General features: G+C 40.7%; 1 protein-coding gene across 1 annotated transcript; it reads right to left on the bottom strand.

Moving 5' to 3' along the window:
• Positions 1-5590: 5590 nt before the first annotated feature.
• Positions 5591-24008, bottom strand: LOC311135510 (alpha-ketoglutarate-dependent dioxygenase alkB homolog 3-like). The gene is made up of 10 exons (XM_084169521.1): positions 23964-24008; positions 23422-23532; positions 23038-23141; positions 22819-22853; positions 22656-22703; positions 22270-22373; positions 17473-17561; positions 16834-17043; positions 13041-13139; positions 5591-7674 (listed from the first exon to the last, which is right to left on the bottom strand). The coding sequence occupies exons 2-10, from the start codon at positions 23495-23497 to the stop codon at positions 7528-7530; spliced, it is 912 nt and encodes a 303-aa protein (XP_084025647.1). The 5' UTR covers positions 23498-23532; positions 23964-24008; the 3' UTR covers positions 5591-7527.
• Between the last annotated feature and the right edge of the window lie 2703 nt (positions 24009-26711).

Below are 26711 nucleotides of genomic sequence, written 5' to 3'. Positions count from 1 at the left end.
CATGACCCTGGAATGCCTCTCCTCAGTGCTCTCAACAGTTGCATAGTTGTTTGTCAAGGCAACGACAAGTTGGCTAAAGCACGAACAGAACCATCAAGAAAATACTTCTGTTACTTCATTTACAATACTGAGATAACCATGTATAATCAGTTAACAATAGTACTTTAGCATAATTCCAGTTTGATGCAAGCTTTCGAGGACCCTATCTTAATAGCAAACATGAGCCTTATCAAGTGAACTTTTTCTAATGAAAAGATAGGCCTTGGTTCTGGGTTCAGAGATTATGTTGTGAAGGACATTTCTGTCACTGAAGGCTAGTGATAGCATAATACACGTCACAGACTACTGTAATAGCATTAACAGTAAAGTCACTGGGCTGCCCACATGAAAAAATACTACAGTTTACTATAGAATACTACAGTACTTACTATAGAATTCTATAGTAAACTGTAATATACAGTAGAATCCTATACTACACACTGTAGTATCCCTCGATCATATGTAGTACTTACTATAGAATGTTGTAGAATACTACAGTAAATACTACAGTATTATTCGCACAAAAAAACTGTAGTAAATACTACAGTAATGTCCGCAAAAACACTCCACTTTTTATCTATAGTAAATATTAAAGTTATTAATTTGCATATACCCTGCCCATATCACAATTGTGCCACCCATAAGTGAGAAACCTACATGCCAAGTATAGACCATATTGTGCTCCCTACAAGTTATAGAAAAGAGCAGAAGCTTTGAACTATTAATTCAGACCCCAGTCCTTCCTACAGGTTATGGAAAATGTGCTCTTTTAGTATTTCTCCAGTAGGTTTCATGAAGGAGAAAGCCTCCACTATAGTAAATACACTATAGTAAATACTACAGTACTGTCTGCAAAAACACAACAGTAAATACTACAGTACTGTCTGCAAAAACACAACAGTAAATACTATAGTATATACTAGTTTTATTTTATTACAGTATTTATACTAGGGTTAACTGTAAATACTACAGTATACTAAAGTAAATAATATAGTACTACAGTAATGTCCACATAAACACTACAGTGAATACTATAGTATTTATAACACAGTCCTCCATAGTATTTTTTCATGTGGGTGAGTCAAGACTATTTGGGAATCCCGTGGCTCCCATGGCTTCCAGCTCGTAAAAACAGGTGTCGGGATTAGGGGCTAGCACACTCCGGCTAATGTAATAATTATCAGCATGAAGCTTCTGTACACAAAAACCTTTCCAGACCGAGAGGAAACATCAACAATAAAAAGATAGGGCTCAAAAAGCCAGAGAGATAATGGAAGGCAGGGTTAAAAAGAGATAAGAAATTGGATATGTCACATTAGAACATAAAACATGTCAACTATGTACATTACCCAGTCAAATGTTTTAGAACACCTACTCATTCAACTGCTTTTCTTAATTTTTGCTATTTTCTACATTGTAGAATAATAGTGAAGATATCAAAACTATGAAATAACACATATGGAATCATGTAGTAACCAGAAAAGTGTTAAACAAATCAAAATATATTTTATATTTGAGATTCTTCAAATAGCTACTCTTTGCCTTGATGACAGCTTTGCACACCAACAGACAATGATCGATAATGTCAAAAGCCTCACTGAAGTCTAACAAAACAGCCCCCACAATCTTTTTATCATACATTTATCTCAGCCAATCATCAGTCATTTGTGTAAGTGCTGTGCTTGTTGAATGTCCTTCTCTATAAGCGTGCTGAAAGTTTGTTGTCAATTTTGTTTACTGTAAAATAGCATTGTATCTGGTCAAACACAATTTATTTGCCTTGATGACAGCTTTGCACACTCTTGGCATTCTCTCAACCAGCTTCATGAGGTAGTCACCTGGAATGCATTTCAATTAACAGGTGTGCCTTGTTAAAAGTTAATTTGTGGAATTTATTTCCTCCTTAATGCGTTTGAGCCAATCAGTTGTGTTGTGACAAGGTAGGGGTGGTATACAGAAGATAGCCCTATTTGGTAAAAGACCAAGTCCATATTATGGCAAGAACAGCTCAAATAAGCAAAGAGAAATGACAGTCCATCATTATTTTAAGACATTAATGTCAGTCAATACGGAACATTTCAAGAACTTTGAAAGTTTCTTCAAGTGCAGTCGCAAAAACCATCAAGCGCTCTGATGAAACTGGCTCTCATGAGGGCCACCACAGGAATGGAAGACCCAGAGTTACCTCTGCTGCAGAGGATAAGTTCATTAGAGTTGCCAGCCTCAGAAATTGCAGCCCAAATAAATGTTTCACAGAGTTCAAGTAACAGACACATCTCAACATCAACTGTTCAGAGGAGACTGTGTGAATCAGGCCTTCATGGTCGAATTGCTGCAAAGAAACCACTACTAAAAGACACCAATAAGAAGAAGAGACTTGCTTGGGCCAAGAAACACAAGAAATTGACATTAGACTGATGGAAACGTGTCCTTTGGTCTGTGGTCCAAATTTGAGATTTTTGGTTCCAACCACACTTAACCAGCATGGCTACCACAGCATTCTGCAGCGATACGCCATCCCATCTGGTTTGGGCTTAGTGGGACTATCATTTGTTTTTCAACAGGACAATGACCCAACACACCTCCAGGCTGTGTAAGGGCTATTTGACCAAGAAGGAGAGTGATGGAGTGCTGCATCAGATGACCTGGCCTCCACAATCCCCCGACCTCAACCAAATTGAGATGGTTTGGGATGAGTCGGACCGCAGAGTGAAGGAAAAGCAGCCAACAAGTGCTCAGCATACGTGGGAGCTCCTTCAAGACTGTTGGAAAAGCCTTCCAGGTGAAGCTGGTTGAGAGAATGCCAAGAGTGTGCAAAGCTGTCATCAATCATTTTGATTTGTTTAACACTTTTTTGGTTACTACATGATGTGTTATTTCATAGTTTATGTCTTCACTATTATTCTACGATGTAGAAAATAGTATAAATTAAGAAACACCCTTGAATGAGTAGGTGTTCTAAAACTTTTGACCAGTAGTGTATATAAATGGAATATGTTCCAAATAATTAATAAAAGTGATGCTAAAATAAATATGCTTCAATGGTTGAGCATATGTATATTTTTACAATTAAGGGGGTGCAATGTGATTTGCTGTAAAGCCTATTTACCAATTTGCTGTAAAGCCTATGTACCTATCTATTTTAGCGTGTCAGTAGAGTATAATGGTTTTGAAACAGGAATGGAACATTTAGATATATTACATGCATACATTTCCTGTCTGAAACTTTAAAGCCCTTGACATATAGGGATGAGTGGGGTAAGTCATGCCAAAGGGTTAGTTAATCCACCCCTTGTTTCTAGGAAACCATACACAAAATGAATAATGTGACCAAATATTTAGGAAGAGGTCATAATTTCATGGCGGCTGTGAAGGAATAAACCATAATTGAATACATTTACAAATATATTTATTGTGTTATAGATTTCATGATGCTTGTATCTAAACCAAAGTAGATTGTTTTTAGACTTTCATACATCAGTTAGGGTCTCTATAAGCTTCAATGTGAGGTCCTAAACCTAGCATGAAAGTGCATCCTTGTAGCTGTGTGGGCTAATATAGTCCAAAAGGTTCCATTTGGCTTAACATACCCCATACAAATTCTGATTACATTTTGTCATTAATATGCATAGTATTTTTGCAATTTGTCATGCATATGAAATCAAGATAGTGCATTTTTCAAAGGTGCTGGTAATATTTCATCCAGAATATACATTTGTAGACGTGGAAAATCTTGCCCCAAGGCGGCTCAATTTACCCAATACCAAGAGACCACTTTGTTTGGATAAGCTATGTTTTCAAAACTTAAATTCGGATTAATTTGGATTATTTCCAGTGATACACAATATCCGGAAATATATGTAGATATCTTTGTTAGAAATTGTATTCTCAAACAAGAGCAGTATACAAGCGCTTTACCTACAAACACCGTGCTGAGGCATTTCTCTGTTTCTCTGTCCATTCGGACATGAGTTCCACCTTCAACCTCTCTCTACGAACAAATAGTCCCACCACACTGTGGGCTGGCCAGACTTAGCTCCACAAACACACACACACACACACACACACACTCACATCCCTGCTCAACCAAGGGGCTTTAACCTGTTACACAACATCACTGTGCTTGCCAACCACGCACGTACATGCACACACACACCAATTATTCTTCAAGGGATGTTAATTGCAAAGTGAAGATGCCCACTGAACCCACTGTGTGACTCTCCAGATTTCTGTCTTGACAGAAGAGCAAACAGAGGACTACCTCTCCTCCTTCTCCTACTCTGTTCCTCTCCTCTCCTCTCTAGGTCAGTCCCACAGAGGAGTAAAGGGAGGGAGGGCACTGTGTAGTGGTTGGGGTGCCACTGCCAATTAAGTGTTTGGGAACACATCATTGCTTTCATTAAACGCTTCAACAAATCACTGGGGGAGAATAACTCACGGGCGAGGGCCCAGGCCAAAAGCTGGGCAGTTTACACTAGTACTGAAACACAGAGAAAAGACAACAGTCTTAGGCTACTGTGCCGCCAGTGTAGACACTAAGAAAGTGAAGCTTTGGATAAGTCACTGCCAATGTGCTTCATCACTGTCAACACCCTGAAGTTAATCACTGTCATATATTATCATATCATGGTGTTTCACAAGCTAGGGGTGTGTCTCAATAGAGTTACCTGCACTCCTTTCTTTTTTTCCTCTCTTTCAAAACATAAGCAACATCTTTTTCGAAGCAATGTGATGGATGCTATTGCCTGCAGGACATGATTTCACGGGTTCAGATCTTTTCTATCAGTGCAGATGGAGGAGGAGAGGAGACAAGGAAAGGACGGCAGTTTAGATTATTGAGATGCACCCCTCCAACCAGAGCGCAGGGTCTTGTTTTCAGTATGCATAAAACAAAAGAAAATGGGGTGAAATGAGGAAGTACTCCCTGAATATGTCCAATAAGAAACGCTGGTTTTCGTTTTCCATTGCAAAACATGTGCCCTTATGAACATGAACCTGGGGTGTATTCATTAGACATCAAACAGAAGAAAACTGACTGAAACGGGGAGGTAAGACCTGAACTAAGTTTCATTTTCCATTACAGAACGTGTTAAAACGTTGTGCCCCTCATGAACACAGCCCTGGTCCAAAAACTCTGGCACTGTCACAAGGAGAGCTTCTGTTTGCAATGATGCAGGTAATAGATATCTTACTAACACCTATTAATAACTACATCTTCTAATGACTTGAGCTGCTATGGTGTGACTGGACTACATACTTTGACATGTTGATGTAACCTAGTGCCAGAGACTGAGGTAGTGTCTATATATAAACATATAGTAGTGAACCATGCATCTGGATGAGCGAACCATTCAAAACCAAAATTCTCGTCAGTCAACTGTAAAATGTCACATACAAGACTCAAAGAAATCCTAACAGCAGGCCTTTTGCTCGCTTGATTTTGGGCAAGAGGACACTGATATCTTGAAAACTTGAATGTGAGACTGTATAAAAAGTGGACTGATGAAGATGTGAAAAAAAAAAAAGTGTGTTGCAAGAATAAATGTATTACTGAGATTTAACAACTTTAATGAAAGAAATTCAAACCTATGTCCATTTTATAACATATATTTCTCTCTCCAACATACAGGTGCGTAGCTTAATAGGTATTACCTTATGTACATTTGCATGTCAATACAGACTAACCACAAGGATAACCAAACTAAGAGGAGACATTCTGCTAAGGTTGGAGTAATGAGATTGGCTACTGTAGTTACAATGGGAGAGGAAGACCTCCATGGTCCATGGTTGTGAAGGGGGAACTTTCCCATGGTACTGAATATACAGCTAACTGCCAAAATAAAGCTATGAGTTAATTAAGCAATTAACATCCCATCATGCTTAGGGCCATTTATAAAAATGCCCAATTGCCCATTATTTTGGCAACCATGGGTAGAAGAGATCTCAGTGACTTTGAAAGAGAGATCTCAAAAGAGGTGTGTGTGTGTGTGTGTGTCTGTCTGTCTGTCACCAGATATCAACCCAATTGAACGCTTCTGGGAGATTCTGGAGCGGCACCTGAGATAAGGTTTTCCACCACCATCACCAAAACACCAATTGATGGGAGTTTCTCGTGGAAGAATGGTGTCGCATCCCTCCAATAGAGTTCCAGACACTTGTAGAATCTATGCTAAGGCGCATTAAAGCTGCTCTTGCGGCTCGTGGTGGCCCAACGCCCTATTAAGACGCTTTATGTTGGCGTTTCCTTTATTTTGGCAGCTACCTGTATCATCTTAGTGTGGGGGCCCTGACTATCTCAGCATCAGGTCCAAGCTGTGAAGTGTGTGAGGAGGACTGAGGCTAATTTATCTCTACATAAAACTTCACAGGCACTTCAATGGGACTTCTACATACTGAGGGTGAGGTGGTGGGTGTGTTGGCTATACCCATGTAACCACTTGGCAGTTGAATAAAATATTATCTCGGTACGAGCTTACTCCAGGGCACACTGTTAGGTAAGTGCCTTGATAATGCCTTGTAATGCCTTATAATGACCTACAAAATAAGGCCTTGAAAATACCTTAAAATTAAACTAAGGCATTGAAAATGCCATGTAATAGCATTAAAGAAGGTTGCAAACAGAAGGCAGAACCGCTATCAACGGGTTTCTCCTCCTTATACATGGGGATAATGAAAGTTAGAGATATTTTCAAACTTCTGCAAGCTAAACATTTCGCTACACCCGCAATAACATCTGCTAAATACGTGTATGTGACCAATACAAATGTGATGATTCTCTCTTTCTGTTTATTTACCAACCATTCAAAACAATAACTTTATCCTTTAGTGTTACAAAATAAACAGGGCTATATTTGGTCAACTTGAAAGTTGTTCTTTCACATTTTATATAGCTGGGATTTTTTCTCCCAAAAGTCTACAAAACAAGGGGCATTAAATTACGACTTGTAATTGTAAATAGAATAGCTAATTAAACAAAATCAAAATTTGAAGCCAAAGAAAGATGAAATAAAAGGCAACCAGGTAGAAAGCCAAAACTCCTCCTCCATCTTTTCCCTGTCCTGATTAGTCTTCAAATAAATAAATAAATGTGGATAAATTATACAAAAATATTTTTTACTTCAGATTTTAACTTTATAAGGCCTTCATAGAACTTGACCCCAGAGATTCCATTCCACAGAAACAATAGTTGTCAAACTAATCCGTTATGGGATATATTTAAGGCAAAATCTACTGTATGATGCAATGAAACAATAACATTGCTCTCCACATATTTAGTGAGCATAACTGTAAACTTTGATAACTCCTTTCAAATCTTGTCTGGTGGTTTTAAGCTTGTATTTTCTCCTGATGTCAACACTCATCATCTTCCTCACTATCCCATAAAGTGTACTTAATGGTGTCCATCAAGGGTCCAGGTCATTATCTCCTCTTCCTCCAAATATCCACACAATCTTCCTTTACCACTCTTCTTAGCAGTCCCACCCAGCGTTAAGTGTGAAGTTGTTTGTGAAGGCCAGTGTGTTTAGTGTTGGGGTGGTAGTCTGGCCCTTGGTCTCGGTCATGCTCTGGGTACATGGTGCGGAAGGTCAGGTTGATACGAGGCCCTCGGTCGTGGTACTCTTTGGCCACTGAATGCTGTTGAGGACACAAAAGCAAATAATAGTTCTGTGTATTAGAGTGAGTTCACTGAACTGCGTTAGTCAAGTACCTCCACTATGTTGTTTTTCTGTTTTACCACCATCACTTTAAGGAGCCTTCCCATAGCGGAGTTATTAAGTCGAGAGGCAAAACACACATGCACAGCTCACACACACACACAAGACAGACAGACAGACAGTAAGATCAGTCCTTTGTCCCACTACTCCTTGGCCTTGTATCAGAGACTCTCCCTCACTTGCCTCTCACTCTCTCTTACAGACAGACACAGACAGGACAGACAGACGGACACACACCCACTCTGTGCATGTCTTACTAGTGACTTGGCAGACGTAGTCTCACTTCTCACCTCCAAGCTTCAACCAAAATCAGATACACTGTTCGTTGTTTATCTAAAAACTGTCACCAGGGAACGAGTCTTGGCGAAGACAAACGCTCAGTCCGGATTTAGACGGGGAGAGTTACCACAGTGGTTACACAACAAGATCTACACCCCAGTCTAAATATTTAGTGTCCGTTTCAAACGGATGGTGAATTAACTAGGCGCTGGGTTTTTGTGAAAAGTAGCTTGATTAGGTGGGGGCAAGGTGGGGGCCAGACTAAGAATTCTCTGGGATGGGACTCCTGCCAGATGTTGCCATAAAACGCAGCTGACCTTTTTGTCTCAACACGTTTCTCTCTTTGTCTCTTTAAATTAAGGACTGGGCCTTTAAAGTGGCGCTTCTCTAGGGTCCAGTGTCGGGGCCAGGAAACTACGGCAACTGACTGTGGAGCAGGAGAGAGAGAACACGGGGTACAGCAGGATGGGAAGATTACACTGTCTGACAGGATAAATGGCTCCTACCGTCTTAGTGACGGAGGCAGGCAGTCCGGCGGTGTGATCCGACCCGAAGACACACACACATACACACAATCGTCCACATATACTTTTACACACACACACACACACACACACACATATTCGTCCCTGAGAGCAAATAAATTGCTTTCATTAAATCTCTGGTTTTTCCTTCCTCCTGCTCCCTATCAATCGCTCCGTCTGGCTGTCAATCTGTCTGTCTGGGAACTCTCTTACTTTACTTTCCATCACACAGCATTCTTTGTGTATAATAGGGAAACACCATAACAGTAACAGTCATAAATATGTGCAGTTTGTTATGGTGGCTAGGGTTATAAACAGCAGAGACACTGTGTTCTATAGTTTCAGGTCACTGGAAGTGTGGGTTTGGTGGAGGTAGTCTGGACACATTCACACACTTACTTGCTTACCGACACACACACACCCCCACTCTCTCCCCTAAGAAATCCTTGTCTGATAGAAAAGCTCAGAACCACAGAGACAGACATAATGTTCTTTACTTTAGAAAGTCTTTGCTGTTGTCTGATAACTCATAACCCACTAGGACTAAAGCCTGTTATCACATACCATATGATTAGAGAGCAACACGCACGGTCGGCTCACTGGGTTTTGTTGTTCCTGGCAAGGTCGATAAAGCGTAAGATTTTGAATACCGAAACATTTCTATTGGTGTTTCTCAACCTTTTTGCGCCAGGGACCAGCAAGCTACATGTATGGTCTTTCATTCTTGGGGGACCATGATCTATGGATGAACGTGAGCTTTATAGCTAGCTAACTCAATTGCCAATGTGTATTTGTTAAATGGAAATTGTGAATAAGAAATATCCCTAATAAATATAAACTCACTTTTACGTTGATGTGTGTACCTTGTTGACGAAATTAAATAAATAAGATATACACTACTGGTCAAAAGTTTTAGAACACCTACTCATTCAAGGGTTTTTCTTTATTATTACTATTTTCTACATTGTAGAATAATAGTGAAGACATCAAAACTATGAAATAACACATATGGAATCATGTAGTAACCAAAAAAGTCCCACTAAGCCCAAACCAGATAGGATGGCATATCGCTGCAGAATGCTGTGGTAGCCATGCTGGTTAAGTGGACCTTGAATTCTAAATAAAATCACAGACAGTGTTACCAGCAAAGCACCCCAACACCATAACACCTCCTCCTCCATGCTTTTCGGTGGGAAATACACATGCGGAGATCATCCGTTCACCCACACCGCTTCTCACAAAGACACGGCGGTTGGAACCAAAAATCTCCAATTTGGACTCCAGACCAAAGGACACATTTCCACCAGTCTAATGTCCATTGCTCGTGTTTCTTGGCCCAAGCAAGTATCTTCTTCTTACTGGTGTCCTTTAGTAGTGGTTTCTTTGCAGCAATTCGACCATGAAGGCCTGATTCACACAGTCTCCTCTGAACAGTGGATGTTGAGATGTCTGTTACTTGAACTCTGTGAAGCATTTATTTGGGCTGCAATCTGAGGTGCAGTTAACGCTAATGAACTTATCCTCTGCAGCAGAGGTAACTCTGGGTCTTCCATTCCTGTGGCGGTCGTCATGAGAGCCAGTTTCATCCGAGCGCTTAATTGGTTTTGCGACTGCACTTCAATAAACTTTAAAAGTTCTTGACATTTTCCGTATTGACTGACCTTCATGTCTTAAAGTAATGATGGACTGTCATTTCTCTTTGCTTATATGAGCTGTTCTTGCCATAATATGGACTTGGTCTTTTACCAAATAGGGCTATCTTCTGTATACCACCCCTACCTTGACACAACACAACTGATTGGCTCAAACGCATTAAGGAGGAAATAAATTCCACAAATTAACTTTTAACAAGGCACACCTGTTAATTGAAATGCATTCCAGGTGACTACCTCATGAAGCTGGTTGAGAGAATGCCCAGAGTGTGCAAAGCTGTCATCAAGGCAAATAAATTGTGTTTGACCAGATACAATGCTATTTTACAGTAAACTAAATTGACAACAAACTTTCAGCACGCTTATAGAGAAGGACATTCAACAAGCACAGCACTTACACAAATGACTGATGATTGGCTGAGATAAATTTATGATAAAAAGATTGTGGGGGCTGTTTTGTTAGACTTCAGTGAGGCTTTTCACATTATCGATCATCGTCTGCTGCTGGAAAAACGTATGTGTTATGGCTTTACTCCACCTGCTATATTGTGGAAGAGTTACCTGTCTAACAGAACACAGAGGGTGTTCTTTAATGGAAGCCTCTCCAACATAATCCAGGTAGAATCAGGAATTCCCCAGGGCAGCTGTCTAGGCCCATTACTTTTTTCAATATTTACTAATGATATGCCACTGGCTTTGAGTAAAGCTAGAGTGTCTATGTATGCGGATGACTCAACACTATACATGTCAGCTACTACAGTGACTGAAAAGACTGCAACACTTAACAAAGAGTTGCAGTTAGTTTCAGAGTGGGTGGCAAGGAATAAATTAGTCATAAATATTTCTAAAACTAAAAGCATTGTATTTGGGACAAATCATTCACTAAACCCTAAACCTCAACTAAATATTGTAATAAATAATGTGGAAATTGAGCAAGTTGAGGTGACTAAACTGCTTGGAGTAACCCTGGATTGTAAACTGTCATGGTCAAAACATATTGATACAACAGTAGCTAAGATGGGGAGAAGTATGTCCATAATAAAGTGCTGCTCTACCTTCTTAACAGCACTATTAACAAGGCAGGTCCTACAGGCCCTAGTTTTGTCGCACCTGGACTACTGTTCAGTCGTGTGGTCAGGTGCCACAAGAAAGGACTTATGAAAATTGCAATTGGATCAGAACAGGGCAGCACGGCTGGCCCTTGGATGTACACAGAGAGCTAATATTAATAATATGCATGTCAATCTCTCCTGGCTCAAAGTGGAGGAGAGATTGACTTCATCACTACTTGTATTTATGAGAGGTATTGACATGTTGAATCCACCAAGCTGTTTGTTTGAACTACTGGCACACATCTCGGACACCCATGCATACCCCACAAGACATGCCACCAGAGGTCTCTTCACAGTCCCCAAGTCCAGAACAGACTATGGGAGACGCACAGTACTACATAGAGCCATGACTACATGGAACTCTATTCCACATCAAGTAACTGATGCAAGTAGTACAATTAGATTTAGAAAACAGATTTTTAAAAACACCTTATGGAACAGCGGAGACTGTGAAGCAACACAAACATAGGTACAGACACATGCATACACACACAATAACATACGCACTATACACACATACACATGGATTTTGTACTGTAGATTATATGTGGTAGTGGTGGAGTAGGGGCCTGAGGGCACACAGTGTGTTGTGAAATCTGTGAATGTATTGTAATGTTTTTAAAATTGTATGAACTGCCTTAATTTTGCTGGACCCCAGGAAGAGTAGCTGCCTTGGCAGCAGCTAATGGGGATCCATAATAAATACAAATACAAAAGGGTGGCTACTTTGAAGAATCTCAACTATAAAATATATTTTGATTTGTTTAACACTTTTTTGGTTACTACATGATTCCATATGTGATATTTCATAGTTTAGATGTCTTCACTATTATTCTACAATGTAGAAAATAGTAAAAATAAAGAAAAACCCTGGAATGAGTAGGTGTGTCCAAACTTTTGACTGGTACTGTATGCTTTTTTTTTTGTGATAGATGGGTCGTGTTCATTAGGCACCAAATCAAAGAAAGTGGACTGAAACAGGGAGGGACTACCTGGACTTATCCAATAAGTAACACTCACTTTTGTTTTCTGTTTTTAAATGTTTTCCATTGCGTGCCCTAATGAACACGACCCTGGTGTTGTTGGGGCGTGTCCCTGTGTTTGATTGGCCGGGCATACCTGCCAGTCATCCTGTGTGGGACATAAAAGTAACTGCTAAAATAATGGAAACAGTTGAGTAAATGAGGGATACAAATGATATTGAAAGCAGGTGCTTCCACACAGGTGTGGTTCCTGAGAGTTTTAAGCAATTAACATCCCATCAAGCTTTGGGTCATGTATAAATACTTTGGCTACCATGGTTATGTCCACATAAGATGACAATGCTCCCATCCACAGGGCATTAGTGGTCTGGTCACAATGGTTTAATGAGCATGAAAACAACGTTAACCATATGCCATGGCCGTCTTAGTCACCAGATTTCAACCCAATTCAACACTTATGGGAGATTCTGGAGCGGCGCCTGAGACAGCGTTTTCCACCACCATCAATCAAAACACCAAATTATGTAATTTCTAGTGGAAGAATGGCATTGCATCCCTCCAATAGAGTACCAGACACTTGTACAGTCTATGCCAAGGTGCATTGAAGCTGTTCTGTCAGCTCCTGGTGGCCCAACGCCCTATTAAGACACTTTATGTTGGTGTTTCCTTTATTTTGGCAGTTACCTGTATATGGTGTTGTTAGGGTGTGTCCCTGTGTTTGATTGGCCGGGCTTACCTGCCAGTCATCCTGAGTGGCTCCTTCCATCATCAGGAGAGTGCCGTGAGTCAGAGGGATCCGCAGCCTCTCCACATACGTGTAGTCTCCGTTCTCCTCCTGACACAGACACACAGGGCAATAAAAAGCCCCCAACTGAGTCATGGGTACAAACTGTAACACCACATATCACATCTGTATACTTACACAACTAGCACAGTTAATCTACATTATGATGGATGAGCGTTACCACCGAGTTAGAAAGTAGTTGGTTATAAACACCGATATACCCACATTGAAAAAGACTATAGAATACTATGGTATACAGTGCATTCGGAAAGTATTCAGACCCCTTGACTTTTTCCACATTTTGTTACGTTATAGTTTTTTCCCCTTTTCAATCTACACACAATACCCTATAATGACGAAGCAAAAACTGGTTTTTAGACATTTTATAAAAATAAATATATATATGAAATATTACATTACACTTTGTTGAACCACCTTTGGCAGCGATACAGCCTCTAGTCTTCTTGGGTATGACGTTAGAAGCTTGGCACACCTGTATTTGTGGAGTTTCTCAGATTCTTCTCTGCAGATCCTCTCAAGCTCTGACAGGTTGGATGGGGAGCATCGCTGCACAGCTATTTTCAGTTCTCTCCAGAAATGTTCGATCGGGTTCAAGCCCGGACTCTGGCTGGGCCACTCAAGGACATTCAGAGACTTGTCCCGAAGCCACTCCTGCATTGTCTTGGCTGTGTGCTTAGGGTCGTTGTCCTGTTAGAAGGTGAATCTTTGCCCCAGTCTGAGGTCCTGAGTGCTCTGGAGCAGGTTTTCATCAAGGATCTCTCTGTACTTTGCTCCATTCATCTTTCCCTCAATCCTGACTAGTCTCCCAGTCTCTGCCACTGAAAAACATCCCCACAGCATGATGCTGCCACCACCATGCTTCACCGTAGGGATGGTGCCAGGTTTTCTCCAGACGTGACGTTTGGCATTCAGGCCAAAGAGTTCAATCTTGGTTTCATCAGACATGGTCTGAGAGTCTTTAGGTGCCTTTTGGCAAACTCTAAGCGGGCTGTAATGTGCTTTTTACTGAGGAATGCTTCCGTCTGGCAACTCTACCATAAAGGCCTGATTGGTGGAGTGCTGGAGAGATGGTTGTCGTTCTTGAAGGTTCTCCCATCTCCACAGAGGAACTTTTGAGCTCTGTCAGAGCATCAGGTTCTTGGTCACATCCCTGACCAAGGCCCTTCTCCCCCAATTGCTCAGTTTGGCCAGGCGGCCAGCTCTAGGAAGAGTCTTGGTGGTTCCAAACTTCTTCCATTTAAGAATGATGGAGGCCACTGTGTTCTTGGGGACCTTCAATGCTGCAGACATTTTTTGGTACCCTTCCCCAGATCTGTGCCTCAACAGAATCCTGTCTTGGAGCTCTATGGACAATTCCTTCGACCTCATGGCTTGGTTTAGACAGGTGTGTTATATAGACACATTCTGAATACTTTCAGAATGCACTGTAAATACTATAGTATTCACTATAGTGTTTTTGCGGACTTTACTGTAGTATTCACTGTAGTGTTCTTGCAGACTAAAGACTTAAGTCCGCAAAAACACTACAGTTAATACTGTAGTATTTACTGTAGTACTTACAGTAGTATACTGTAGTTCTGTAGTATTTACAGTTAACTATAGTATAAATACTATAGTAAAAGAACTGTAGTATACTGTAGTATTTACTATAGTGTTTTTGTTTTATCTTTGACATTGAAGTGGAGGCTTTCTCCTTGAGGAAACCTAGTAAAATAGCAAATGTTTCATAACTTGTAGGTAGGACTGGTGTCTTAACGGCTAGTTCAGAGCTTCTGCTATTTTCTATAACCTGTAGGGAACACAATATATGGTTTATACTTGGCATGTAGGTTTCTCAATTATGGGTGTCACGAATTGGGATATGCGGGAGGGGAATGGGCAGGGTACTGTATATGGAAATTAAATACTGTAGTATTTACTAAGTGTAGTGTTTTTGCAGACATTACTGTAGTATTTACTGTTTTTTTGCAGATACTACTGTGGTTTTTAATATAGTATTCTACAAGTATACTACAACAAGCTATAGTTAGTACTACACATGATCGAGGGATACTACAGTGTGTAGTATAGTATTCTACAGTATACTACACAATTCTATAGTAAGCACTACACAATCAAGGGATACTACAGTGTGTAATTGTATATTATTCTACAGTATACTACAGTTTACTACATCATTCTCAGTGGTGGAATATGTACCCAATTGTCATCCTTGAGTAAAAGTAAAGATACCTTAATAGAAAATGTACTCAAGTAAAAGACACCCAGTAAAATACTACTTGAGTAAAAGTCTAAAAGTATTTGGTTTTAAATATACTTAAGTATCAAAATTAAAAGTATAAATAATCTCAAATATTATATTAAGCAAACCAGACGGCACCATTTTCTAGTTAAAAAAAAATAATGTACGGATAGTTAGGTGCACACTCCAACACTCAGACATAATTTACAAACAAAGCATATGTGTTTAGTGAGTCCAGCAGATCATCAGTAGGGATGACCAGGGATGTTCTCTTGATAAGTGTGTGACTGGACCATTTTCCTGTCCTGCTAAGCTTTCAAAATTTAACGAGTACTTTTGGGTGTCAGGGAAAATGTATGGAGCAAAAAGTACATTATTTTCTTTAAGAATGCAGTGAAGTAAAAGTAAAAGATGTCAAAAATACTTTAGTACTTTACACCACTGATAATTCTATACTAAATACTGTAGTATTCTATAGTAAACTGTAGTATTTTTTCATGTGGGTAATAACATTGTATGAACAAGACTTAGGCTAACTGTCCAGATTTAGGCCACGGTAATCTATGGGAAACTACTCTCATACAGGTTTTTTTCTGGTTCATAAAGGGGCTAAATCGCAGGGGGCGTGGCAATGAGCGTGGTCGGCGCAGCGACATAAAAAAAAAAAAATTTGAGGCCCCCATCTTGGTGGTGTAGAGAAAGTATTGCATTTTTAAGCCAATTTAATGCAATTATACAAATTTCTCCATGGAGTGGAGAGATTTTTGCAGTTTAAAGCTAATTTCCTGCAGCTGAGAGAAAATGTTGCATTTAAAGCTAGTTTTGTGCAATTCTATGCCATGGCTAATAGCGTGTTCTTTTGCTCAAACATAAAATTAATACTGCAAAATTGTTTTTGCCATTTTTGGTTCTCGTGACTGTCTAGCTTTTATTTTGGTGATTGTTAGTTCTTAAAGATTATATTACTTTAAAAAAATATAGGTCCATAATCTTTTCTACATACTTTATATCTAGTTTTAGTCGTTTAAGTTTACACTGAAAGTGTTTTCCCATCCCCCCCAAAATATATAAATACAAATGTTTTCTTTTTTTACACTGTTTGGACTAAGGCGACCCGATATAACATTTGGGCAGCCCGCCCAGGAATGAAAATGGCAGAAAGATGCCTGCTTATACGTGAACCCCTATGAGTACTTGGCATTTCCATATCGGGTACTTGGGAAGACCCATAAGAACATAGGCCTACTGGTAAAATCAACATATGGGGTATTTCGGGGGGGTACTCCAAACAGAGCAAAACCTCATCCCTACACGATTGTAACTCATCCCTCTGTCTCCCCTCCAGTCTAATAGGCGAAGGCAGCTTGTGGAGGCTGAACACCCTCATGTCCCCCAGGCTGAGGGAGGCGATGATGGGCCTTACATCACCCACCCCATCTCTCCCATCCCACCTCCCTCCCTCCCCCATGATCCCAGTCTTACCGGTGCGGGCTGCTTGCGGAGGCTGAACACCCTCATGTCCCCCAGGCTGAGGGAGGCGATGGTGGGCCGTGTGCCCAGCGCGGCCTCGTCATCACTGTGCCAGCCGATGCTGTCTTTGCAGTTCCTGTACAGGTTGCACATCAGCGAGTTGAAACGGTGGCCACTCGCCTTCTCTATGGCGCAGCGCAGGGTGACCAGCAACGGGTGCCACTGAGGGAGGGAGAGAAGGGCGAAGAATGAGAAAAAGAGAGAGGGAGGTTATGTACCGCGGCTCACGTTAGATGCTTATAGTGCTTTTTTACAGTGTTTCACTATGTCTACAGTATTATTTATATGCTTAGCATTTCTTAGGGAAGTAGTAGGTTTAGGGAATCAGTATATAGATAAGCTGTTGTGTTAGCAGTACTAGCGTACACATTGGCAGAGAAAGAGAGTAAAAGGGAGAACAAGGAAAAGGTCAACTGAGGTAGAGCGAAAGCAAGAGTCCGAGAGAAATGGTAAGAGACTGAGCAAAAGTGCATTGTGGTTGAGATAAAGGGGAAATACATTAGTAAAATGATCACATCTCTTTTACAAGCTCAATGCTCATTAAATTCAGTTCCACTATCCTCTCATGCGGCAGAGGTGTATATATCATACCTGTGTGTTGGCCTCCATAGTAGAGTGGGCGTACGTGTAAGGCAGTTCTCCATACCAGCAGGTTAACCTGGGCTCCTCATAGGCCTCACCTATACAACACACAGTGGCATTACAGTTACACTATATGAATAATCTGTGTCCTTGGATAGTATAGTGATATAAGCACATTTTCTGTACATACACAGGTGCAGGCGCACACACACACACACACACACACACACACACAATCACTTCCTGTAGTGCATGCACATTGCACAGACACAGACACACACACAAATTAGTTGATTTAATAGAGCTGGGCGGCCAGAAACAAGTAAACAATCTCTAAATTGGTACTGTATTTGGGTCAAGGCAATTTGACAAAGAGGCGAAATCATGACTAGTTGGAGCTCTAGCAGGAACCAGAATAATAGTCTAGTGATATAAAGTATAATACATATGGACAGTAAACAACAAAACTGTGTAATTTCAGGTCCCAGTAACTTCATTGTAATGGTGATGTATACACACACACATATATATATTTAATTGTAAGTTTTACTTGATTTCTTGAGCAATTAGCAGAAAACATCCTCATAATTTGCATCCATATTTGACAGTGTGTGGGCTACTTAATGTGGTCATGGGCTACTTAATGTGGTCATGGGCTAAGTGCCTTCCACTGCTTTGTTTTACTCCAAGGGCGACATTTTCATGGTGCAAAAGATTTAAAACTATTTTGCATCGTGAAATAGTCACCCCAAATGAGGGAAACCTGCAGTTCCCAGGTCATCTTTATAAAACCTTGCTCCATCGCTCTTTTCTATGGAAGCAAGCACTAATACATTTCTCATTTGGGGGCATAAAAGAAAACAGGCTCAAAGCCAAAACGTCATTCCACTGTTCCCCGAGTTGAGACTTCACAGTTCATACATTAGGCCCAAAGCAAATATTTAGACATGATTTCATTTATTATAGCTAAACCCAAACCTTTCACTGTACCCATAAAAAGATGATATCAGGACAAGGATAAACAAAACTCTAGTCAGTCATGGGCAGCGTCCCAAATGGCACCCTATTCCGTTTACAGTGCACTACTTTTGACCAGGGCCCATAGGGTTCCAGTAGCGGTGCGTGGGTAAAATCATTGGGGAAGCCAAGCCAGGGGGGGAAAAAAGCCATATTACAACCTATGTGTTGTGATAATTGCATTGTTTGCTCTATTACCCGTTAGTTCATACACCACCGTGATATATATACTGAACAAAAATATAAACGCAACATGCAACAATTTCAACGATTTTACTGAGTTACGATTAAGATAAGAAAATCTATCAATTGAAATAAATAAATTAGGCCCTAATTTATGAATTAAACATGACTGGGCAGGGGCGCAGCCATGGGGGGGGGCTGGGAGGGCATAGGCCCACCCACTTGATTTAGAACCACGGAGAGTTACCGCAAGTCGCAAAAAAACAGGAGCTGCCGCAACTAACGTCATTCAACTTAAAGATACTGAAAACAAAACTTCAGCTAAATATCAAGTGGCTGTCCATGGTACTGATTTCAAATCAAATATGTGTGTGTGTGTGTGTGTGTGCAAGCAAGTAGAAAAAAAACATGTTGACTCACCCTACTTGTAGACTGAGGAACGCCAATGCCATCGTCCTCTCTTTCAAGTTAACAAAACAGTCTATGACTGTGTATACAGTAGCCTACACGCTTTTAGTTTTTGTTGTCCTAGACTAGGCTACCTGGCTAAAAGGCTTGCTTGCTAGCCTAACTTACTTTCATGGGTAACGATGAGCCAGCTAGTTAACGTTAGCCTACTATGTACATCTAGCTACATTTTGAACTTCCATCCTTTCAAGGCAGGGAAACAATGTATGAATTTATGGTTGGATAAAGTCCACAAGTCCAAATCCCTATCTTCATCCATGGCTAATTTACGAAGTACAGATTTTAGCTAGCTAGCTAGCCACCGGAGGACAACGACACAACGAGATGCAACAATTCACGTTTTTTCTGTCAATGACGTTTTGCTTTTGATGTTATTGGTGTGAAGCCAAATCCAAACTGGCTTCCCTTGACACTTTCTTTTGGTGCACCAGGACCATTCAAAGTTGAGCTCACTCAGTTCAGCTCAACGCTGATTGGCTATTCTTTTATATTTTCTTTATCAAGGGAGGCCAAATGCTCGCTGGCTTCCATTGCTATTGAATTCAATGCTATGGGCAGCAACAATGTTATACTCTTTTTGACCAGACAGCATCAGATAGATGGACTACACATACTGTGACAGAGGGGCGCAGTTACGCTCACTGATGTTTTCTCCGGTGAGATACATTCAGCCACTTGCAAATTGAAGGACAATTATGAAACACAGAGACTAAATAAATTATTTTATACTTCATATTTTTTTCTTGGTCTAATTTTTTGGGAAGCCTAGCCCAAAGGCTGGCAGATGGCGATAAAGAGTCATTTCCATCTTAGCTTCATTGTATGCAGCCGGCAATATACTCGTATCCCCGTGGACCAGTTCGTACCTAAAACATTCTACTTACAACATTCATGGGCCCCGTGTATTTCAGTTGGTAGAGCATGGCGTTTGCAACACCAGGGTTGTGGGTTCGATTCCCATGGGGGGGCCAGTATGAAAATGTATGCACTCACTAACTGTAAGTCGCTCTGGATAAGAGCGTCTGCTAAAATGATTAAAATGTAAATGCTAATCACATTAGCCATGTTAGTTCAACTGTCCCTTATACGGGACACCGATCCCGTAGAGGTTAACTATATTTAATGGCGAGAAGGTGGGAAAAAAATGGGAAAATATGCATACTTTCTTTATGAAACACAATTTTCCACCACCATGCAAAAGTGGCTGTTGCGTAAAAAAATGGTGTTCATAAAGAAAGAATGCATATTTTCCAAATTTTTCCCGCCTTCTCGCCATTAAATTTAGTTAACCTCTACGGGATCGGTGTCCCGTGTAAGGGACGGTTGAACTAACATGTGCTAATATGATTAGCATGAATGTTGTAAGTAACAGCAATATTTCCAGGACATAGACATGTCTTATATGGGCAGAAAGCTTCAATTCTTGTTAATCTAACTGCACTGTCCAATTTACAGTAGCTATTACAGTGAATAAATACCATGCTATTGTTTGAGGAGAGTGCACAACAACAAAAATCTTATCACGGCAACTGGTTTGATGCATTCACCTCTGAAGGTAAATAATGTACTTACATTCAGTAATCTTGGTCTGATTTGTCATCCTAAGGGTCCCAGAGATAAAATGCAGCATAGTTTTGTTTGATAAAATCCATTATTATATTCAAATGTAGGAACTGTGTTCTACAGTTTGAACCCCTGCCGTCTCTGGCTCCACACCCACCCCGCCCGGCCATCTAGATGTGTGAAAGTTAGTGTATAAGCTAATGATCCATCATGTATGACATTCCTGGTAGTGTGTAAACTTACATTTTGTATTACCATATCATTTTTGTATGTTCTCTATAGTTATGTACTTGAAAATGTATCAATTGACCAATTCGGCACATTTGGGCAGACTTGATACAAAATAGTCCAGTATTGCAATGCTTCAATGGATCAATCTGAAACTTTGCACACACACAACGCTGCCATCTAGTGGCCAAATTTAAATTGCGCCTAAACTGCAATATTATATTGTAGCCTTTCTCTAGCATTTCAAAGAAGGAACAAAAAAATAAATAGAAAACGCATGTTTTTTTGTTTGTATTATCTTTTACCAGATCTAATGTGTTATATATTATCCTACATTAATTTCACATTTCCAAATACTTCAAAGTGTTCCCTTTCAAATGGTATCAAGAATATGCATATCCTTGCTTCAGGCAGTTAGATTTGGGTATGTCATTTTAGGCGGAAATTGAAAAAAAAGCTACGATCCTTATGAGGTTAAGGAGGAAATCGACGCCTTGGCAGCCTGAATGGAGAATGTTTTAGGTACGAACCGGTCCACGGGGGATACGAATGTATTGCCAGCTGCATACAATGCGTTTGGATGGTAAGACAAAACCATCAATACCAGATCAATATCGCCATCTGCCAGCCTTCGGATTATTGGCCTCCACTTTAAGGCTCTGGTCAAAAGTAGTGCACTCTTTAGGGAATAGGGCGCTATTTGGGACACAGCCTTAGTCATGTAGAGCCTATTTAGAGTCTTGCTTGTGTAGGAAAAAGTGAGTCAATGTGCAGCAAGGCTATAAAGAGGAGTGGGTGTGTGTGTGTAGCAGTAGCACCCCTCCCCTATTTATTTTGAGTCACGCGCCTCCTTCGTGTTGTTGTCGTCTGCTACTGTGTCTTGCTCAATGAGAGACAGATGGGAAATCTGATGCAACCTCAATCAGGGCTGGGTTCCAATTCAACTTAAATGGTCTTTCCTTGTTTCCTTGTCTCTTTTCCTTCCGTGACCTATCATTGGAGAAGACTTGTCCTGATCCAGTCCTTCCGTCTTGTGGTCACAAAGGGAAGGAACCAAGGAATGGTGGGTAAAGGCCGCTATGTAGATAGCTATGGTTTTGGTAGGGCAATGATTAGCATGTTAGCTTGAGAATAGGAAGGGTTGTCGAGAATGAATCCCGGGTCAGCTGCACAGGGATGGTCGCTCTTACATTGGTACCAAATGTTCCATGACAATAACATTCTAATTGGGAGAAACTTCCAATGGCAACATGGCACCCATAAAAAAAATCAGTTTGCTCACCTCTGTATGCTATATGTACAGTATGGCTGTGTGGTCTACCTTTGGAGACATGATTGTCGACATACCCTGTCTGTAGTTAGTCTTCTGAGACCAAGGCAGCTCTGCTATCAGTTTACTGAAGGCCCAGTCAGCCTCCTCTGGTGGCAGGAACCCAGGGATCAGCCTCAGTCTGAGGGGGGAAGAGAATTGTTGAAGGGGGAAGCAGACGGGTGAAGTGGGTGGAAGGCAGTAGCTGACATAGAGATTCTGGGTTGTGTTCAGTAGACACAAATGGAAGGAAACGGTCCATAAATAGAGAGGTATGATCTGAACTTGTCCCCCCCCCAAAAAAAAAAAATGTCATTGTGAAACGTTTTGCTACGGTGTTCCCCTAATGAACAGGACCCTGTTGTAATTTATATGGTTGATTCAATGTCTATTGGACCTCCTTATGCATTAGATTCTAACTCACCTTGACACTCCTGATGGGGCATGGCTGATCTCATAATCACCGCCCATTCTGAGAAACAGGAAAGGGTGCATGTGTAAAGAATTGTTGTTATACTTCCACATTTTTCATTTTGGTTGTTTTAATGATGGAGTGGAGTAGATGATTGTTTGATCAAGTTACTCACTCCATCACCTTCTCTGTAGGGACATCTCTGACTGGCTGAGCAATGGAAAGGGAAAGAAAGGAGAGGAGAGAGAAAGAAGGGAAACTTATTAGTTGATCCTTGTTAGCCCAAGGCTGATTTAATCTCTCGTCAATGGCGACACCTCTTTCTCAAGAACTTCTTCTCTTGGAAAATATCTATTAATAATACAATAAAGTCCAACTTTTTTTTTTTTTTTACCTTAGCAGGCTGTTGATACTCAAACATCCGCTGTCCCACTCCCCAACCTGCAGGTGGTGGATTGGCACTTGGTTTCACAACACTGCTGGGATTGGGAATTGCTCCTGCCAAAAAAAAAATGTATATGCCACCATATGACCATTTAAAAACATGCCTATTACCATGGATGGAACTTCTCAAAATTACAGTACAAGAGTTGGGCTTGTATTCACAAAGTGTCTCAGAGTAGGAGAGCTGATCTAGGATCTCACCCCACCACCCATATAATCTTTCTTAATCATTACCATCTGAAAGGTAGTAAAACCGATCCTAGAGCAGCCTATTCTGAATCGCTTTGTGAATATAGGCCCTGGTCTAATTTAGTCAGCATGGCAGAGAGAAAACCTGTTGGACGTGGTTGTTTGGGCAGTGGTTTGGCCCAAGAGCCCTGGACCCTGGCACGCTGACGTTTATCCGACATCACCTCGAGATGAGGACCACGATTAGAGGTCGAAACTGGTTGAAACAAGCAGTCACTTTTAGTCTGCATATACTGCCACCCAGAGGCCAACTTTGTAACACAATCAATCTGCATGTTCTCTGAAGCTAGCAAGCTGGTTGTTCATTTGAAAAGACATGGAGAATTCTGTTCCAATAACACAATTTAGAATAAAAATGCATAGCATAAATCGCATGATTCTATCAGCTACCTAGCTAACGTTACAAGATAGCAACCTAACCGAATAGCACAGTGGCTAGCATGGTGGCCACCCATTTGGAGTTCATAGCTAGCTACTTACTAATTTACAGCTTGAGTGAAATGTATCACTAGATCAGTACATGGACTATGAAGGTCTCCAACATATTTTGGTATTAAATATCACCTTATTGCTTGTTGTTACTTGCCAAGAGGATTAGAACAAATTAAAACCGAGCTATCTACTTACCAAATTTGACAGCTCTATCCTGTGTTACTTGAAAAAAGTCCGCCTGGAACTTCAACCAAATTGAATTGTTCCTATTTACTAACGCAATCTAAACGGTCCAACAATTTTACAGTGTAGTCCCAGAATAATAATAATTATCCAATTCAAGCTGCAAATGTTATATCATAAATATCACATATATATATTAGTGCAAATGTAACCCCATGTCTTGTGTCATCCACCTTTTCCCCATCTTAATGTGACATTGCGAGGCTGTTGCTCAGTAGGTTGGTTCATATGTCCATCAGATATGGAAATGTCCCAGATGCAGTGCTTGACTTGAACTGAAATGGGTGTCGATACTCAATTTGGGTGCCGGTACTGTTTATATTTAGGTGCAGGAGCTCCATTATACTTTTGAGATAATATTCTATAAGAGGATCAGGAACTCAAGCAGTAGAACATTTTAGGTGCTGGTACTCAGCTCCGGTGAGCTCCTGCCCAAGTCAAGCACTGCCCAGATGTCTCTCCAATCTGTCTCCACTCAGATCTCAGGTTTCACTGAGCTTATTGACTTCAAATCAAATTGTATTTGTCACATACTTCGTAAACAACAGGTGTAGACTAACAGTGAAATGCTTACTTAAGGGCCCTTCCCATCAATTCAGAGTGACAAAAGGAAAAGGAATAAATAAAAAATTAGTAACGATAACTTGGCTACATACACGGGGTACCAGTACCGAGTTGATGTGATTGGCTATCATGTCCTGAACACCCAGAGGTTTACTCTGAGTAACCAGAGAGCTATACGGGTACAAAGACCTACTCAAATTCAATAGCTCGGCAGCTAAAATAAAAGGTCTACATGAATTTTCCGAAAAGAATAATGAGCCACCTCCTTTTTCTGTTTGGATGTTGTATGTAGTGGAAGCTTACAGAATGGATTTAGTACAATTTATTTATTTAATTAATATTATTTAATGTATCTGCCTACCACTGCTTTGTTTAGTGTAACGTGTTATTTATTTAATTTGTATATTATAGTGTTGACTAAAAAGATTGACACCGTCAGTCACATGCAGCGCCCCACAGGGGTCAGCGCTGGGGGCTATCTTGTTTTTAAACATGCTATGCTCCCTCTTGGTCAAATCCTCAGAGATTATAACATCAACTTCCTCTGCTATGTTGACGATACCCAGGTTTACATTAACACCAAACCGGACACCATCTCTGCCCTAGAAAAACTCAGCAGCTGCCTAGAGGACATCAGGGCAAGGACAAAAGAGAACTTCCTCTAGTTGAACAGTAGCAAGACTAATGCTATGCTTTTTGGGACACCCGAGCAGGTCATCTGTGCTGGAAACATCTAGGAGTCATGTTTGATCCTTATCTGTTCTTCGATGCCCACATAAAACAAATATGTAAAACGTAATTTTTCCATCTTAAAAACATTGCCCGGGTCATACCATCACTCTCCCAGCCAGATGCAGAGAAACTCATCCACACCCTCATCTTCTCTCGGATCGACTACGGCAATGCGCTGTTTAGGGGCCTCCCAGCCAAATCACTACAGAGGCTCCAACTAATCCAGAACAGTGCTGCTAGGGTCCTGGCCAGACCACATCACCCCGATCCTGGCCCAACTCCACTGGCTACCGGTCAACTACAGGATCGACTTCAAAATTCTCATGCTTGTATTTAAAGCCTTGAATGAAATCTGCTCCACTTACATCAAATTTGATTTGATTTGATCAGCGACATCATCTCAAGCAGCGAGCCACCTCACACTTTCCGCTCCAGCCACTCCCTACTGCTTCAAGTCTTCAAGACACTTCTCAGAACTATGGGGGACCGAGCCTTCTGCTCCCTTGCCTATGGAATGCTCTCTGACCATCTGAGAGCCGCTCCATCACTCAGAACTTTTAAAACAGGCCTTAAAACACACTTCTACAGACTGTCTTTTTCAAAGTCCTAGTCCCAATCTAAAATGTTTTTAGCACCTAGCCCACTATTGATTGACACCCAGCATCATAACACATAACCTCCTCTGTTGTAATGGTGAGAGGTTAGCATGTCTTGGGGGTATGATATTCGTGCATCACGAATCACTCAGGACTATCCGTAATCATGGTAGCATCCACATGAATGTAGAAGTGTTTAGAAACATATTATATTCTTATTTACAATAAAAGTGACTACAAAATGACACAATACATTATTTACCATTAATTTCTATTGGGAACAAAAAAAATTCTGGTTGAAAACGGCCTATGTGGTATTGATATGAGTCAGAAACATTTATTCTAGTGTCAAAATGTACTACAAAGTGTAAATAGGATCATTTTGGTCATAAAGTCAGTCTCGTCCTAAACAGAGCTTTGCGAGATAATTAGGAAAAAAAGGTATGTCACGGAATGAAGGGTACATAACAGTTTTCCTTGGAATGGGTTTATTTAAATCTTGCCCACATGCCCACAGCTAGCAGCACCCAATTAATCATCAATTTGGAGCGCTCTGCACATGACCCGATCGTAATGCCCAGCACACTGACCATAGTAAATTTAGTTTCACTTTGGATATCCATATGGGGCTAGTTAGGGAGCATCAGTAAATTACACAATGTGTACATGGGACAATATACTGTAGCTCAAAATTTAAATGACTTAAAAACCTCAAACCAACTATAAATTGTAGACGTTCATACACAAATATGAGATATCTGTACAATGCTGAGAGCCCGTACTGCAGCATTCAATGTCAGCAGAACTA

The sequence above is a fragment of the Coregonus lavaretus genome (assembly GCF_964263955.1).
Source record: "Coregonus lavaretus genome assembly, chromosome: 9".
NCBI lineage: Eukaryota > Metazoa > Chordata > Actinopteri > Salmoniformes > Salmonidae > Coregonus > Coregonus lavaretus.
This window is presented reverse-complemented; position numbering and strand designations above follow the sequence as displayed.

What these genes read in the sequence shown, in the direction of transcription:
- LOC311135510 (XM_084169521.1), bottom strand. Translation starts at nt 23,497, where the DNA reads ATGTCGGATAAACGTCAGCGTGCCAGGGTCCAGGGCTCTTGGGCCAAA. An exon ending in CCTACAGAGAAGGTGATGGA is followed by an intron (nt 22,704 to 22,818) that starts GTGAGTAACTTG and finishes CCTGTTTCTCAG; the next exon opens with AATGGGCGGTGATTATGAGA. An exon ending in GAAGACTAACTACAGACAGG is followed by an intron (nt 17,562 to 22,269) that starts GTATGTCGACAA and finishes TGTGTTGTATAG; the next exon opens with GTGAGGCCTATGAGGAGCCC.